Raw genomic sequence first — 17,255 nt, 5'->3', positions numbered from 1 at the left:
CATCAGAGGTCTCCTAAGCACCTTCAACCTGATATACATAAAACAGAACTGTTCCTCCTCATTCCTCCTGAAACTGCTGTTCTCCTGGAGAAGTGGTCCAGGGAGAAAGGATGCAGCTGGGACTTTAATGTAGCAGTGGGGATGGAGGGCAGAGAGGGTCCTCCTGGGGACAATAATACTAACAGCCACATCATTGAGAGCTTGCTGCATGCCAGTCACTGTGCTGAGTGCTCACACGTGTCCTCTCGCTCATTAAAGTCGCTCACAGCAACCCTGAGAGGGGCGCAGACACACCGAGGGAGCCCTCATGAGATTTGGTGACTGATTAGTGAAAGAGGAACTGACTGGTTTTTGGCAGTGGGTTTGCCACCAGAACACAGGTGTCACGAAAAGCACCACTCGATCAAAGCCAGAAAGGGAAAGGAGAAGATTCACAGCAACACTGTGGTCACTGGACGTATAGATTCCGGCAAGTCCACCACTACTGGCCATCCGATCTACAAACGTGGTAAGATCGACAAAAGAACCTTCGGAAAATTTGAGAGGGAGGCTGCTGAATTGAGCGAGGGCTCCTTCAAGTGTGCCTGGGTCTTGGATAAGCTGAAAATTGAACGCGAGCATAGTATCACCATTGACCTCTCCTTGTGGAGATTCGAGACCAGCAAGTACTCTGTGACCATCACAGATGCCCCAGGACGCAGAGACTTTATCAAACATGATGACAGGCCCATCTCAGGCTGACTGGGCTGTCCCGATTGCTGCTGCGGGTGTTGGCGAGTTTGAGGCAGGGGTCTCCAACAATAGGCAGACCTGTGAGCATGGCCTTCTGGCTGTCACACTGGGTGTGACATAGCTGATTGTTGGTGTTAACAGAATGGATTCCACTGAGCCGCCCTACCCCCTCCAGCCAGAAGAGATGTGAGGAAATAGTTAAATAAGTCAGCACCCACATTAAGAAAATTGGCTACAACCCTGACACAGTAGCATTTGTGCCAATTTCTGGTTGGAATGGAGATGACATGCTGGAACCAAGTGCTAACGTGCCTTGGTGCAAGGGATGGAAAATCACCCGTAAAGATGCCAGTGGAACCACGCTGCCTGCAGCTCCAGATTGCATCCTGCCACCAACTCGTCCAACTGACAAGCCCCTGTGTCTGCCCCTCCAAGGGGCGCCCCTACAAAATTGGTGGCGCTGGTACTGTCCCTGTGGGCTGAGCAGAGACTGGCATTCTCAAACCCTGCCTGGTGGTCACCTTTGCTCCAGTCAGCGTTACAACCAAAGTAAAGTCTGTCGAAATGCACCATGAAGCTTTGAGTGAAGCTCTTCCTGGGGACAATGTGGGCTTCAATGTCCAGAACGTGTCCGTCAAAGATGTTCGCCGTGGCAATGTGGCCAGTGACAGCAAAAATGCCCCACCAATGGAAGCAGCTGGCCTCACAGCTCAGGTGGATATCCTGAGCCATCCAGGCCAAATCAGTGCGGGACATGCACCTGTGCTGGACTGTCACACAGCTCCTGTGGCCTGAAAATCTGCGGAGCTGAAGGAGAAGATTGATCATCGTTCTGGGAAACAGCTGGAAGATGGCCTGAAGTCTCTGAAATCTGGCGATGCTGCCATCGCCGATGTGGTTCGTGACAAGCCCGTGTGTGTTGAGAGCCTCCCTTTGTATCCCCCTCTGGGCCGCTTTGCTGTTTGCAACATGAGACAGGCAGTTGCTGTTGGTGTCATCAAAGCAGGGGACAAGAAGGCCACTGGAGCTGGCAAAGTCACCGAGTCTGCCCAGAAAGCTCCAAAGGCTAAATGAGTGTTATCCCCAACACCTGCCGCCCCAGTCTCACTCAGGGGTGGGAGAACGGCCTCGGAACTCTTTGTCTCGGCTGGCCGTGTAAGTTTACTAGGGAAGGACTGGTTAATGATCACTGTGCACGTAAAGCCTTCAGAAGCAAAGGAGAACGTTTTGTGGACCATTTGGGCTTTTTGTGTGCATTGCAGTATTTAAGTTATTAGTTTTTAAAATCAGTACTTTTTCATGGAAACAACATGATGAAACTCTGTCACGGAACTTTGAGACCCATTAAAACAAAGTTTAATGAGAAACCTGTGTGGTTCTTTCAGTCGATACTGTAACTTTCTCTTACACTGCCTAGGTTCAGAGACTCAGAAACCCATAACCTGTTTCTGGTATTATACCTGTTGATAATTTAGAATTGGATAATTCTGTTCATGTTTTTTCTGGGTGGGAACTTTTCTTTTTCTCTCTGTCCTAAGGGGTGGAATCTATTTACATATAAAAACTATGGGAGCGCCTCTGTCGGTGCAACACTCAATAGGTTAGGACAGATGAGCAAAGTAACTTTGTTTATGTGTCAGCGAGTTTATAAAGGCCACATTCTGCTCTATTGAAGTCTGCGTGCGGCATTTAAAAAATTTTGTAGTTAGCATCAATATCGAGTGAATTTGTTTTTTCGAATTTCAGTTTCCAGTTTTACTGCAATGTGAATTCACATTTACAAATGCCGAGATCGCTTGAAGAACCTAAAGTGAGGCTTAAATATTATTGAGCACTGTCTTGCTACAGTTAATTGTATCTAGATTCTAAGAAAAATAAATGATACTGGAAGTTGGGGGAAAAAAAGCAAAAAAGAGGAACTGACTGGTAGAGGGTGATTCTACTATTTTTAAATTGGATTTATAAACATTTACTTTACTGCAAAGTAGCGTGTTGATGCATCTGAATGTGTATCTGTTACCTTTGCCTGTGTAACAAGCCATCCAATATTAGTGGTTTAAAACACCCATTTATGCAGCTTATTTTTTTAAAGATTTTATTTCTTTCTTTATTTATTTATTTTTAGAGAGAGGTGAAGGGAGGGAGAGAAACATCTTACCTGGCCCACAACCTAGGCGTGTGCCCTGGCTGGGACTCAAACCTGCAACCTTCAGGTTCTCAGGCTGGTGCTCAACCCCCTGAGCCGCACCAGCCAGGACCAGCTCATCTTTTTGAGTGTTGTCACAATGGGTGGTTCTTCTGCGGGTCTCAGTGGGTGTGTGCTTCTAGTCAGGGATGGGGCTCAGCTCCTAGGTGTTAGCTAGCTGGCCGTCTGCTTCGAGTACAGAGAAGACTGGGCCATATCTCTCTTATCATCCAGCAAGCTAGCTGAGGCTCCTCCACATGGTGACTGGCAGGGTTCAAAGAAAGAATACAGGTGTGTGGAGCTTCTTAAGGTTCAAGGCATAACTTGTGTTCATTTATTCCATGTTCTTTGGCCAACACAAGTCATTACACCTATCTCCCTCTATGGGATGGAGAAACAGATTCTGCCTCCTGATAAGGGGGAGCTGCAAAGAATTGCGGGCATGTTTGCACTCTGCCACAGGGCCTAGTACTGTTGGACCCTACTTCCATTCTGAATTTGATGTGATTTTTAAACTTTTCAGGACGGACTTACACTTATTCTTCCCCCTACCATTTCCATCGAATTTGTTGTTTCTTGTGACACGTCCTACAAACTTGGAAACTAGATAATCAGGCTGCTTTCAGTACATTTACATCAATTTAGTAACAAAACTTGAGTCGAGTGTAAGCAGGAGTAAGCAGGCTCTGAGCGAAGGAGGGTCACCTCCAGTTTTTAGTGCATGGGCTTCATAACAACTATATGGCTGTCTGGAGGCGGTTTTCGCTCACCAGCTCTTAGCTTTGTTCATATGTGAGGTGGTATGATGACTAGTGTTAAGCAAAGTACTCCATTAACAAAATCAAGAAATGGCCCTGGCTGGTGTGGCTCAGTGGGTTGCGTGCCAGCCTGTGACCAATGGGTCACAGGTTCAGTTCCCAGTTGGGGCACATGCCTGGGTTGCAGGCTGGATCCCCGGTGGGGGGTGGGCAAGAGGCAACCAAACATTGATATTTCTCTCCCTCTCTTTCTCCCTCCCTTCCCCTCTCTCTAAAAATAAATAAATAAAATCTTTTTTAAAAATCAAGAAATGATGACACTTTTGCAAGTTGCAAAAGAAAGGAATTTGCGTTTGGGATTCGATGAGGGGAAGAAGCGATTCATTTTTTATGCTAGTATTTTAGGTTTTCATGGCTTCAGTTCTATACAGAGAAACCTTAAAAATGTTTTCACTTTAGTGCTGTGGATCAAAGAGGAAGCAAAGGAGTGTGATTGCATCAGCCACAGACCCCTCTGGGTTGGAGGGAAGAATTCATTTTCTCCCGGGTACTGCAGTGAGATTTATTTAACATCTTATCTAAGCAAGCCCTTCACTATTTTACCTTTCTAAAAAAAATTCTGCTTTTCTTTTCGTGCTCCCAAGTTAGCATCACAATTGCCCATGAATTGTGTGATAAGAGCCTTTTAATCTTGAGAAACGGACCTTTGTCTTTTGATTTTAAGTTCTCCAAGTGTCTAACTGCCTTCTTTCAGAATATGATAAAATCAACATTGAGCCCAAATACATTGTTTTCAATAAACTCTTAGCCAAATTTGAAGAATTTTAAACTGTGACTTAAAACAGCATTGGAACGTATGAGAGGATTGACTTATCTAGAGAATTTAAAACAGACAGACACGGATATCTGTCTGATTAATTAAATAGGTCAAGCATTTCCTGGAACCTAACATTTATTCTATTATCACCTTAGTAATAGTAGCAAAGAGTGGGAAGTCTGTCAAGAGTCAAGCCACGGTCAGAGAAAGCCAGACGTTGTCTTGAAAATATTAGCTGGGACAGCCCCAGGAAGCCCCAAAAGCCACTGCGTGGCCCCCATGGCGCTCAGCCTGTTAATTCAGAGTGTGTCTACTTTTACACGGCATTTACCAGCATGTGCTTCCTCGCCCCTCCGCCAATAACTTCAGCATAATTTTTTAAAGAGAATCAAAGGTCAGCGTGTGTATATTCTTTTTTAAATGACCATGCTGATCTAGGAGGAGTGCAAGTATTTCATTTTTCCTCCAGTCAACAGTGTTCTCTAAAACTCTTGCCCTGGCTGGTGTGGCTGGATTGAGCACTGGCCTGTGAACGGAAAGGTCCCTGGTTCGATCCCCAGTCAGAGCACATGCTTGGGTTGCGGGCCAGGTCCCCAGTTAGGGGTGTCTAAATGCCCCCAGAGGTGACCAATTGATGTTTCTCTCACACATCGATGTTTCTCTCCCTCTCTTTCCCTTTTCCCCTCTCTCTGAAAATAAATATCGTACTTAAAATAATAAAATAAAACGCTTAAGCAGATCAGAGAAACACGAAGTATTTTTTTCAGTAGGGCTTTGTGTCAGCTCGTAGGTGAATCTTGTCTCAGGCAGATCAACCAGTATTATCCCATGGGTGTGCTAGGTGTGTACTTAGTACCACTCTGCTGTGTGCTGGGAGTCTCGCCTTGGACAAGACGGATAACGCCTTCATAGAGCCCATGCTGGAAATAGCTGGTAAATCAGCAATCAAACAAATGATACGAATATCAAACAACGACAAAAACTAGGGAAAAATGAAGCGATTAAAGGGGTGGTGAGTGACTTGGAGTGGAAGGCCCAGTACCAAGGACGGCGACCATGGATTGAGACCTGAGCCATCAGAAGGCTTCAGATCTGGGGAACCATCATGAGGAGTAGTTGATGTGGTAAAGGAATGGGGGCAAGTTCAGCAGGGAGCTGAGTGAGCAAGGGGCAGAGTGGCAGAGGCGGGGCGGAGGGCCTGTGGGCTGTGGTACAGAGGTAGGGGGCAGGCGTGCGTGAAAGTCGCCTGCATCTCACTCGCTGCTGTGTGGAGCCTGGGTTCCAGGAGCCCCCTGAGGAGGCTGCGGTGGTCTCGGCAGCAGTGGTGATGACTTGCTCTCGAGGGCTGACCGTGAGGCTGGGGGGAAGCGGAGAGGCTGTGGGCTGATGATGAAATTACAGGCGTTTCATCCGACCTCAGCCTCATGGTAGCCACTAGCTACATATGGCTGTTTGCGTTTCAATTCAAAGAGGAAATCCTATTCCTTCTTCGCGCCAGCCACGTTGCAGGCACTCAGTAGCCGCTCTCAAGGGCACGCAGCTACTCTGTGGGCAGCACAGGACATTCCGTCAGCACAGAGAGTTCTATTGAACGGCGACACCTCTGGGCAGTGTGCCTACGACCTGTTCTTCCCAAAACCATTATTCCTCTCTCGGAAGGGCAGCCCAACTGCCATAAATTTCATTGACTGCCCCTTTGTGACAAGCTGCGTGTGATGGGAAAGTTTGTCCTGAAGAAGTTCCTAGCTTTGGAGAATTAACCAAGGCCCGAGAAGAGGTGACCCTGGATTTGGGGAACATTGGAGGGAAGGTGAGAGGCCTGACACTATGAATTGGAGAGTCACGGGGGTGAGTCAGGAGGCAGAGTCCATACCGCTGCTGGAGGCTCCCAATGGGCCACGGGTGACAATGTTGGGGAAGAAAAGAATAGCTGGAGCAGATCGTGCGGTGTCCAGAATTAAGGAAGTGATTAGGAGAAAGATCATATCAACTTTGATCAATAACTAGGAGCGACAGTTTGGGGCTATGTCTGTTGGTCGCAGTGCAGTCTGGGAAGTGGGGCCACTAGGACTCCTCACTAGGAGTTAGAGTTTGGAAAAGGGGACAGAGCATCAAACAAGGAACACTAATTGGCCCACCTGCGCCAGGCAAGGTGGCACCTCAGGGGACTCTCGGGAACAAGTCCGGCCACTCAAGTGACACTTGGGGGAGCTCACGGGAAGGGCTTTGGGACTGGTGCCTTGGGAAGCTCCTGCACTGTTGGTCAGCGGAACAGCCTTCACGAAGACGAGCCGGACATGGAGCAGAGGACACCAAGGTCCTGTCAGTGCTGGGTTTAGCCATGACAACCCCCAAGCTCCAGGGCTGCTGCTTCCCTTCCCCTTCCCAATCTCAAGGTCCTCTTTTGGCCAACTCTGACACAGAACCCTCGGGTGGAGGGGATTTAGGGAAATGGTCACCAGTCTTCCAGGGGGAGATGCTGACTCAACTCAGGAGATGCGAGGGAGAAGGAACCAAACCTCAACGTTCTTCACCTCGCTCTTGGGTCAAGAGTTGGCTTGGCCCTTGTCGGGAACACAGTGTGGAGTCCATGGCGCACAAGCCATTCCTTGGGGGCTGCTCACAGACACCGCCCCCCCCACTAATCTACCTCTGAACGCATCTCCCCCCTTGACCACAAAAGTGAAGTGTTGCTGTTCGTTAATACTGTGAAAACAAGGCGCCGGCAGATGTTAAACTGATAAAAACCTGGTAAAGCTGTCACTGTACCTACCTTTCAGGATGGATCAAGATAACATATCCCGTGGTTTAAAAAAACAAGAGTAAAGTGGTTCTGGGCACTGTGAAACTGTCATCCTTTTTCTAAATGACTGAATCCAAACGACAGGCAGTTTTTAATCACCGTCCTGCTTTTGTGGGGCCTGGACTGTTTCATAGCGTTGTGTGAGGAGTGAGTGCCACAGCTCACCGAGCACTTCCCCGGGCTGGCACTGTGCTGGCATGCGCTGCGTCCTCCTGTCCTCTGCGTCCCCGGTTACTGGTATGAGCTGGGACCTGCCCAACATCAGACAGCCAGGAAGTGGTGGGACTAAGCTTTGAACGCATCTAGGAAATGCAGAGGAGCTGGAATAAAGGGGATACCTGGAAGCTGAAAAAAATACCCAAAGCTGAGCAACTAAGTAGCTGTAAGGTGAGGGACCGCAGCTGTGACAGGGAGCATGCTAGGTATCAGGGCTCAGCAGGTGACAGTCGGGCCTCCTCCAGGGTTTCCCCCCACTATATACAGATGCTCCTCGACTTACGTTGGGGTTACACCCCAATAAACCCATCAGAAGTTGAAAATCTTGTAAGTCGAAGATGCATTTAAAACACCTACCCTACCGAGCAGCATGGCTTAGCCCAGCCCACCTTCAACGTGTTCAGAACACTCACGTGAGCCTCCAGTTGGGCAAAGTCAGCTAACGCAAAGCCTATTTTATAGTAATATCTTATGTAATTTATTATATGCATCGCTTTAGCACAATTCATAAAGTCGAAACATCGTAAGTTGAACCACCCTAAGTGGGGGACCGTCAGTATTTGAAGCACTGTGGGGTGGAATTTCTTTACTTCTCCCTCCCTTCTTTCTCCCTTTATTCCTTCCTTCTTCTTCTCTTATGTATTCTTCCCTTCTCTCTCTCTCTTGTGTGTGATCTTCCCTGCTTTGCTCTCTTTCTTTCTTTATAATAGCGTGTTCCATCTCTTCAGCCAGCGGTTGCGTCCCACCCTCTGAGCAGATGCTAGCGCCTGCGGAGAGGCTGTGTGGACACACCCAACCATCAGCGCTGTTCTTCAGGAGGTTCTCCTCTGCTCTCAGCTTTGTAGCAGAAGCGGCTTCTCCTACTCACAGAAACGGCCTTTGCAGCCTGTAGGGTCCCCTCTGCTTCTTGAAGCAAGCATGCGGCTCTCACCCTGATGTTGGTGCGAAAGCCAGTAAACACAGCAGTAATGTAGACACCCGAGCGGGCGGGCCCCTGTCTCTCTCTCTCTCAACCCCCACATCCTTCTGGAGGGGTTGTTTGGGGACAGCCTCTGGGACCTGTGCATTCCCAGGCTGCAGGCCCTGTGCTCACCTCGTGCACGGTTACAGCGTGGTCAAGACCCGCCTCCAGGAGCAGAGAACAGAGAAGGAAAGCTCACCTCCGTGTGGAGGCCGTTTGCCATTCTCTGTGTACAGAAGCGTCAGGGAGAGGCTGGCATGTAGAGACAGGCAGTCCTCCGGGGCCCAGGATGAACTTCAAAAACTTGGCAAAGCTGCCACAGTTGTCCAGCCCTGAGGTGTGACTGCTGACGCCAGGCAGAGGGACCAAACACGTGTTTTCCTGTAGTGGGAGTGCGCATTTGGGGCAACTTGTTTCTGCCACCCAGCCCCTGCCCCCTGACTTGGCCGGTCATCCCTGCAGAATGTTAGACCCCAGGCTGGCCTCGGCGGTGACAGAGCATGCCTGCTGGCCGGTCCGGGCATCAAGGCACTCCCGTTCCTCAGGATTCATGCAGCCGGGGTTGATGACTTCTCTCTTTCTCTCTTTCCAGGGACAGGTGTGGATTAATGGCTTCAACCTCGGTCGCTACTGGCCAGCGCGGGGCCCCCAGATGACCTTGTTTGTGCCACGGCACATCCTGGTGACATCAGCCCCAAACACCATCGTAGTGCTAGAACTGGAACGTGCACCCTGCCGTGACAGTCCCCCAGAACCGTGCATCGTGGAGTTTGTGGACAAGCCAGTTATCAGTGCAGCTGTGAGCTACAGCCCTCTCTTTCAAGGCCTGTCTGATCCAGACTCCTGACAAGACCATGTGGGATGACGCGAGCCTGTGATTCCTCGCAGCGCTAGCCTTTCACACACCTCCTGTGTCCCCTTGCACTGGCAACATTCACTGGAGACTTTGATTGGAAAAGAGATTTATCTTGTGCATTTTCACCTGAGGTGTCCCTGCAACTTCGCAGTGACTGACCCACCCCCGCCGAGGCCGCATGATGGGTGGGGGGGTAGCACAGCAGTACACAGGTGTATCTGCAGAGTTGGAACAGAAGCTCTCGAGGTGTTTCTGATTTTTATTCTGGAAGAATCATGTTGTCTTTTTTAAAAATAAATTCTGCATTCATAATGTTACTGTTTTTGACGTTGAGGAGGTATTAAGTTATAGTTCTGATTTAGATCATAACTAGACTTGAGTGGGCCGAAGAAGCCACTTCACTCACTTGAGGTTCAAAGGCATGGAAAATCGTCTTGGTTTGATCTAGTGGACTGCTGCTTTTCTGATCCCTGTTTGAAGTTCGAGCCCGTTTTGTGTGTTTCAGTGCAACCACTGCAATCTCTCCACACACTTAACAGGCCTTCCCACACGTCAGTAGTCACACATACACGGGTGCATAGGCTATGTCCGTGCAAGGTGTTACGTAATGTGCATGTCTTGCCCGGGGCAGGAGCTCTCTGTTGTCGCACACCGTCCCATACTCCACCCCGTTCTGGGTATATATTTAATACACTCATCCCTCACAAGAACTCTGAGGAATGTACTGCCATCTCCCCCAGGACACACAGCTGTAAGTGGTAGAGACAGGGCTTGAACCCAGGTCGTCTGGCTCTAGTGTCCGGGCACATGTTGCGTACATAATATACCAACACAGGCTTACGTTCCTACAGGAAAGGACTGGAACAACATCAACAGAAACACTCATATGACCCTGTCTGGGTGCTGTTGGAGAGATTGCTCACTTTTTCTTTTTTGCTTACCTGTGTTTTAAATCCTTTACAGAGAAGATGTACTTTTTTTTTTAAGGGAGGGAGAAAGGAAAGGTTTGGATGCTAATCTACAACGTGTTTCCATGGTAGTACGTTTTTCCCCCTCTCACAGCCATCAGCAATGAAGATCTGGGAGTCAACAGGGAGTGTGCAGACCGGCTGCGCCCGCTGCATGAGCTGAGGCACACCGAGACTGGAACTTGCCGTAGGGCTATTCTCCATAGCATCTTTTCCTCAGTGTCCGCATCACGTGACGTTTGGGCATCCCACGGCTGAAGAGGGGCTGCATGGACCCGGGCCGCATTTCATGGCTCTTCCTTCCACTGCAAAGTTACCAAAAACGTGTAAAGTGATGCCCACCAACTGTGCACGGGGGTACGCTTTGGAAAGAAACATGAAATGATTCCTTTTAAAGCATGATGTACATAGGTAAGCTGCACCTCCCCCATCGAGAGGCCAGGGCGGCATCTCCAGAAGGTGCAGGCAGTGAAGTGGGTTCACCTGGTTGAGGGTGCATGCCCATTCTCTCGTCTGACCTTCAGAACCACACTGAGGTTGGCAGCAACAAGCCCATTCTGCAGATGAAAACATTTCAAGCTTCAATGAGAGGTGGAGTTGGGTTCTCATCTGGTCTGTCCCCACCCAAAGCCAGAGTGTGGTGTTGGCAGAGTGAGGCAATCTTTTGCCTTCTCCCACTTCTACAGCATCATGCCTACCCTTTTCCAGAGTCCAGGGTGTCGTGTTCTGAAAAACAGGATCTTAATACATAAACAGCACCACCCTGGACGCTGCTCCCCACCCATCAACTCTCTGCGCTTCCTCTGAGGGGCATACATTCACCTTCTACAATGTCATTCTCAAAATGTGACGTGCCTTTAATCCCTCCTGATTTCTGAACTCTGTGTGTGGATGCTGCCTGGGAAAATAGTAAAGGCAGTATCTTTATTGACTGCTATGCAAATCTTTCATATTAACTTTGTCTCTGAGCTGATTTTAATATTCCAGGACTTTCTGAGAAGGCTTGTGCTAACCCAACCATAACACCGAGGATCTTGGAACATTGCTATATTCTCAGTCGTCCTTGTGATGAATATCGCGGCCTTTTCCTTTGTACCCTTGGTTATATGCATCCCAGACTGCAGAACATCTTGTTTTAAAACAGCTTTATAACAGCATACTTTGCATACCACAAAATTCACCCATATTAAGGTACACCCGTCTTGATGAGTTATACTACATTTACACAGTGCTGCGGCCATCTCCACAGTCCGGTTTTAAAACACGCCCCTCACCCTGGAAAGCTCTCTCAGGCAGGATGCGCTCATTCCCACCCCCCACCAGGCAAACACCAGTCTGTTTTCTGTCTCTATAGTTTTGCTTTTACAGGAATTTCCTATAACTGGATCACAATAAGTGGTCTTCTGTGTCTGACTTCGTTCACTTAGCGTAGTGTGTTTGAGGTTTACCTGTGTTGTAGCATGTTCAAAAATGTGTTCCTTTTTAAATTTTTTAAAAAATATGTTTATTGGTTTGAGAGAAAGAGAGGAAGGGGCGGGGAGAGAGAGAGAGGAAAAAAAACCCATCAATTGGTTGTCTCCCACATAAGACCCAACTGGGGACTGAACCTGCAACCCAGGCATGTACCCTGACCTGGAATCGAACCCCCAACCTTTTGGTGTACGGGATGATGCTCCAACCAACTGAGCCACACTGGCCGGGACAAAGAATGTGTTCCTTTATTGCTGAGGAGTATTCCAGTGTGTGGACATACCCCATTTTGTCCACCCATCTGTCAGCTGATGAACGTTTGAATTGTTTCCAGTTTTGACCTACTGTGAATAATGCTGATCTGAACATCCACACGCAACTCTGTGTGTGATTGTGTTGTCCTTTCCCTTGGGTAGATCCCTCACAGTGGAATTGTTTAGTCATACGGTAAACGGATGTTGAACTTTTGAAGAAACTGCCAAACAATTTCAGAACATCTCTTCTGGGGCTTACAAGGGATGAAATAGCGGCCGAGTGGCCCTGAGCCGAGCCCAGTCCATTCCGGGGCTGGTGCTCCTCCCCTGTCCTCTCTGTTCCCTGCTTTGCCCAGACTGTTCACTGTCTCTCATTTTGACTCTTTGCTTCTGTCCACCTTTGTATCTCAGCAAGTCCAGGTTATTCAGAAGGAAATTGTTTGCCACGAATCTGAGTTTGGGTTTTTTTTCATTGTTTCCCCAACAAGCAATACATCTTCTGTCGGATGACACAAACAGGAAATGATCTGCTACGGTCTTCGTTTCTTGCCGCATAAGAAAAAAAAAGTCATTTTCTGAAATCCCTTTTTCAGTCAGGATGAGGGATTCTGTCTGGTCTGTGGTAGAATAGACAGCTAGTGGGGACCAAGCTCATGGGCTGTGAGGAAAGTCCGCTCAGTGTCCGGGCCATTGGAGTGGGTGGTTCTGAGTTCAAGCCCAGCCTCTGCTCTTGGTCTGACTGAGCGTAACTTTCCAGGTTGGCCACTGCCTTCCAGCCACTGGTCCCGGGGTTTGTTCACTGGACACCCAGCAGCCGTCTGGCTGCCTGTAAATGCCCAGTGAAGATTCTGCACCGATTACTCACGAGACAGCTGCTCTACCAGCCCCCAGGGGGACTTCCCACAGTCTGTCCTCTGCACTCCGAGCCAGCAGCACTACTCACCAGGTGAAACAGGACAGACTGGGGGCAGGAACGGGTTCATGCTCCCCCCCACCCCCATCACTTACCAGTGGCGTGATCTCAAGGAACTGGTTCACTGATAAGTCTCAATTTCCTCATCTCCCAAGTGTGGTTTCTACCCTGTGGTGGGTTTTGACCAAATACAGCAACCGTGAAAGCACCTGACAAGGGCCTAGCAGTGTAATAGGTACTGACTGGATGAATGCTGGTGTGATACTTTCCCCTCACGTTCCTCCAGCGAAGCAGGTAAGGTTCGCATGGATACCTGAGGGGCAAGCGGAGAAGAAATACCCCCCAGGACACACCACCCTTCTCCCGCATCCCTTTCTGTTCGGTTCAACAACCTGGTTCCTCTCCTAACCAGCCACCGTGCTGGCTAAGGATGCAAAAGTGAAGGAGACAGTCCACTACAATGTGCGGACACAGACTGGAAGATGGAGGAGGAGGTTGCACAGGAAGGGGGAGGTGCATCGTCCGATGCGGCCATGACATTAACCTGACCTTGCCGCAGACCGCCTGAGTCTCCGGGAAAGACTGGAGATCAAGTCTTTGGAGATCAAGGACTTCAGAGACCTCAGTGTGGACTTCGAGTCAGTGCTCCACTTCCTTAAAGGCTCTGTTTCTTTGTCCTCAAAACTTCAGAGCCTTTCCAGGGCCCACAGGCTGACTTCCTAGCCCGAAGGGCATTTCTCATCCCTGGGTTGTTTTGGTTGTTGCCGGTGCTGCGCATCAAACCACCTCAACGAATTTGCACAAGGGACATGAAACAGCTGTTTTGTGATGGCTCTGGGCTGGAATTCCACAGGCACAGCAGGGGGGCCTGTTTTTGTTTGGGGGGCCTATCAGGGCCTCTGCTGGCTACTGGAATCATCCGGGGGTTCCTCCACTCTCGCGTCTGCTGTTCAGGCTGGGCCAACTTGAAGTCTGAGCTCCCACGGGGTCTGTCAGCTGAAGCATTTCCATGTGGCTTTTTCCTGTGATGATGCTAAAAAATCATAATAAATAAATAAATTTGTAAAATACTTCTAATGTTTAATTTTGCATACAGTATCTCATGGAGTCTTTTTTTTTAAGTTATATTGATTGATTTTAGAGAGACAGAGGAAGAGTGGGAGAGAGAGAAATATCAATTTGTTGTTCCACTTATTGATGCATTCATTGGTTGATTCTTGTATGTGCCCTGACCGGGGATCAAACCTGCAACCTTAGTGTATCAGGATGAAACTCTAACCAACTAAGCTACCCGGCTCAGGGTCTCACTGAGTCTTTATAGAACCTTTTGAAGAAATAGGGCAGGTGATATGCAGCCCAATTTGCCATTTAGGAAAGTGAGAGGTAGGAAGGATTGTGATTTACCCAAAGCTGGGAGGGCCGAAACGGAGACTCTTGCCTCCAAATCTTCCCATAGGCAGGCTACCTTCATTCATGGGGCTGCAAGGGAGAAGTCTTGTATTCCATCTGAGAAAACTCAGAACACAGAAGAGTGATATTTTCAGTCACACTGCCCGGCTTGCATGGGGCCAGATGTGAGCTGCGGTTCTGCTGAATGACCTATGAGATGGGGGTGAAGGGAGCAGAATGGCCTGTATGGGGGGGGGAGGGGCACGGACACAGGTCAGGAAGTGGGGAATCCCCCACGTGGGAAAATGGCTTGCTCCCCAGGCTGGGCCTCCTTCTCTCACAAAACCACCCTTGTAGAGCCCAGCCTCTCTTCCACTTTAATTTGTTCTTTGACACGCAGAGAATTTCCCCAGGAACTTAGCGGAAGAGTTCCATGACCAAATTCTCTGAACAAAGTTTCTAGAGAGACTTTACGTGGAATTGTAGTTGAGAAGTCAAATGGTGACTCTGGGTTTGCCTCTGAAAGGAGCTCTTCCCAGCAGGGAGCCGGGGCTGGGAGCCTGGGAGTGGACAGACAAGCACTGCAGGCTGACGTCCACTCCAGCCCGTGGGAGGTCAGAACCTCACTACTCGCCTTGTGGGTGACTGCGCTCCTCTGTCCAATCCCTGCCATGCTCGGTAACCAATGCTCATTTGCAAAGAACACACACGGTAAAGGACTGGAGAAACCACACCAAAAAGTTCATTGGTAGAGGGTCAGACATCCTTGGACCGTTTCCAAAGCCCCGCACGAGGCTTTCATGGTTTTGTATTCTAAAATTGAGATTGCTGAGAACCTAAATGCCAATCCTGTCCCAGATGGGATTTTTGCAGTACGGTAAGTCCTCACTCAACTGTTGTGCGTGGGTTCTGGGAAGGGTGGTGAAACAACGTATAATGAAACCAATTTCACCATAGGCTAATGGATATAAACAAGTTCGACGTTGTAACGAAATGATGTTGAACAAAATGACATTATTTGAGGACCTGCTCTACTAAACATGGTTAGGAAGGAAGAGTTGAACGGAAGACAGTTGGGTGGAAGACTAGTTCTATCTTTCTATTAAAATATTCTGTGACTGCCTGATAAGCTGATAACCGGCAACATTTATTGGAACACATCTTTCAGGCCCTGTCCTTAGGTCATTGCAGATTCACGTCAGTCTCGTTACAAACTCTTCAGAGGCCAGTCTGGTTAAATATGGAACTCTGATTGTTCAGGAAGACAGAAGTGGAACGTAAGAAGAATAATCCGGGTTTTTTTCCCCCTACTCTGAACACCAAACTTTTTCCTCTTAATAGATAGGAAGGAACCATCTCTCTCTGGTTTTCTTTTCTTTTTTCTAAGATTTTATTTATTTATTTAAACAGAGGAGAAGGGAAGGACAAGGAGAGAAACATCAGTGTGTGGTTGCCTCTCGCACACCCCCACTGGGGACCAGAACTGACCCTCAACCCAGGCATGTGCCCTGACTAAGAATCAAACCAGCGACCCTTTGGTTCGCAGGCCAGCACTCAGTCCACTGAGCCGAACCAGCCATGGCCATCTCTGGTTTTCAAACAGAGCCATGCTTTTGAGAATAATTAACTCCTCACTCAGGTGTAAAAATTCAGTGCCTGTATAGTAACATATAGAATGCAGAAACCATACCAGCAGGAGAGAACCAGGCTTTCAGCACCTTCTCACTGAGCAGGACCCTTCAACATCACCCTAGTCTCAACTGCTCCTCCTTCTCTTGGTAACAAAATTCTGCCATTTTCCGCTCCCATGTTTTTATACATTGGAATTGCCCCTTCTTCATTTCAGATGTCCTATCACTTAAGTCCTCGGTCTTCGAACCTGAAAAGTCTCCAAGCTCCATTCTTTATGAAAATGCTTTAATCTCTGAAAATGCTTTACAAAAGTGCCTGTAGCCTCCATGTCTTTGTTAAATCCAGGGCAACCTTCATTCACCCATCCATCCATTCATTCATTCAACTACTAGTGTGTACCTAATACATGCTAGGCACTGAGGACAAAATAGGAACCGCTTTACGACACCCTCTCTCAATCACTTTTTTAAAAAGTATAGAGCTACTACCAACAGCAATAATAATAAAAATGTGGCCCATGACTCCAAGAGCTTTGTAGTTAGAGGAGTGGTAAACAGACACATTCAGTATAGTCTCGTGGGCTCCAAAGGACAGGATAGTCCAGAGTGGGAGGAGGGGCTCACAGCTAGGCCCCGGCAGCCAGGGGCTCTGTCTTACAGCAGAATCTAAAACAAGTGCTTGGACACATATGCTTTATAGAGGGGCTGCTATAAGAAGAAATGGAATAAGGGAAGAACATGGGGCAGGGGAATAAAAACAAGTAGAAACTACCTTCAGCTTTAAAAAACCTTATTTAGTTCATAATTCTCCTGGGAAGTTCTGGTCTGGACAGGGCTCTGCTGATGCTGGCTGAGCTCATCCATGTGTGTGAGGTTAGTCAGTGGGTCAGCTTGGGCTGGCTAGTTCCAGAAAAACTCACACATATTAAGTGCACCATAAAGTTGATCTCACCTCGATTCAAGGGCGCCTGACTTTTATACCCACCCCCTATGTCAAGCAGCCCCTGGCTGCAGGCTGCCACTGAGGGGAGGAGGAACTAGTTGGGCTAAGGGGAGATGGTGGGGGATTGGCCAAAGACAAGACAAGGCCAATGCCGTATTAGAAGCCAGTTCTCACAGCAGCTTGACAGTGGGCGCACCAATCCCTATAGGAGATTTGGGCAGGCATCAGCAGCATCTGCTATGGGTACTAAATTGAGACCTGAAGGATAAGTAAGAGTCAGTTCCATGGGGGGTGAGTGGGGGAAAAGCATTCCAGGTAAAGTTAACAGTGTATACAGATGGCCAGAGCTCAGAGAGAGC

The 17,255-nt window shown here is 48.5% G+C and overlaps 1 protein-coding gene and 1 pseudogene across 2 annotated transcripts in view; both read left to right on the top strand.

The window, feature by feature from the left end:
* Positions 1-9,645, top strand: part of GLB1 (galactosidase beta 1) — a 76,002-nt gene extending 66,357 nt beyond the window's left edge. For both annotated transcript variants that reach the window (XM_053929514.2, XM_024565751.3), the window contains exon 16: positions 9,065-9,645. In XM_053929514.2, coding sequence (XP_053785489.1) covers positions 9,065-9,319 — 255 coding nt within the window. In that variant the 3' untranslated portion in view covers positions 9,320-9,645. The remainder of the gene's footprint in view (positions 1-9,064) is intronic.
* Positions 328-2,069, top strand: LOC112309656 (elongation factor 1-alpha 1 pseudogene; annotated as a pseudogene).
* Positions 9,646-17,255: the final 7,610 nt, after the last annotated feature.

The sequence above is a fragment of the Desmodus rotundus genome, chromosome 8 (assembly GCF_022682495.2).
Source record: "Desmodus rotundus isolate HL8 chromosome 8, HLdesRot8A.1, whole genome shotgun sequence".
Classification (NCBI taxonomy): Eukaryota; Metazoa; Chordata; class Mammalia; order Chiroptera; family Phyllostomidae; genus Desmodus; species Desmodus rotundus.
The sequence above is the reverse complement of the archived record's forward strand: the minus strand, read 5'-3'. Positions and strand labels throughout refer to the sequence as shown.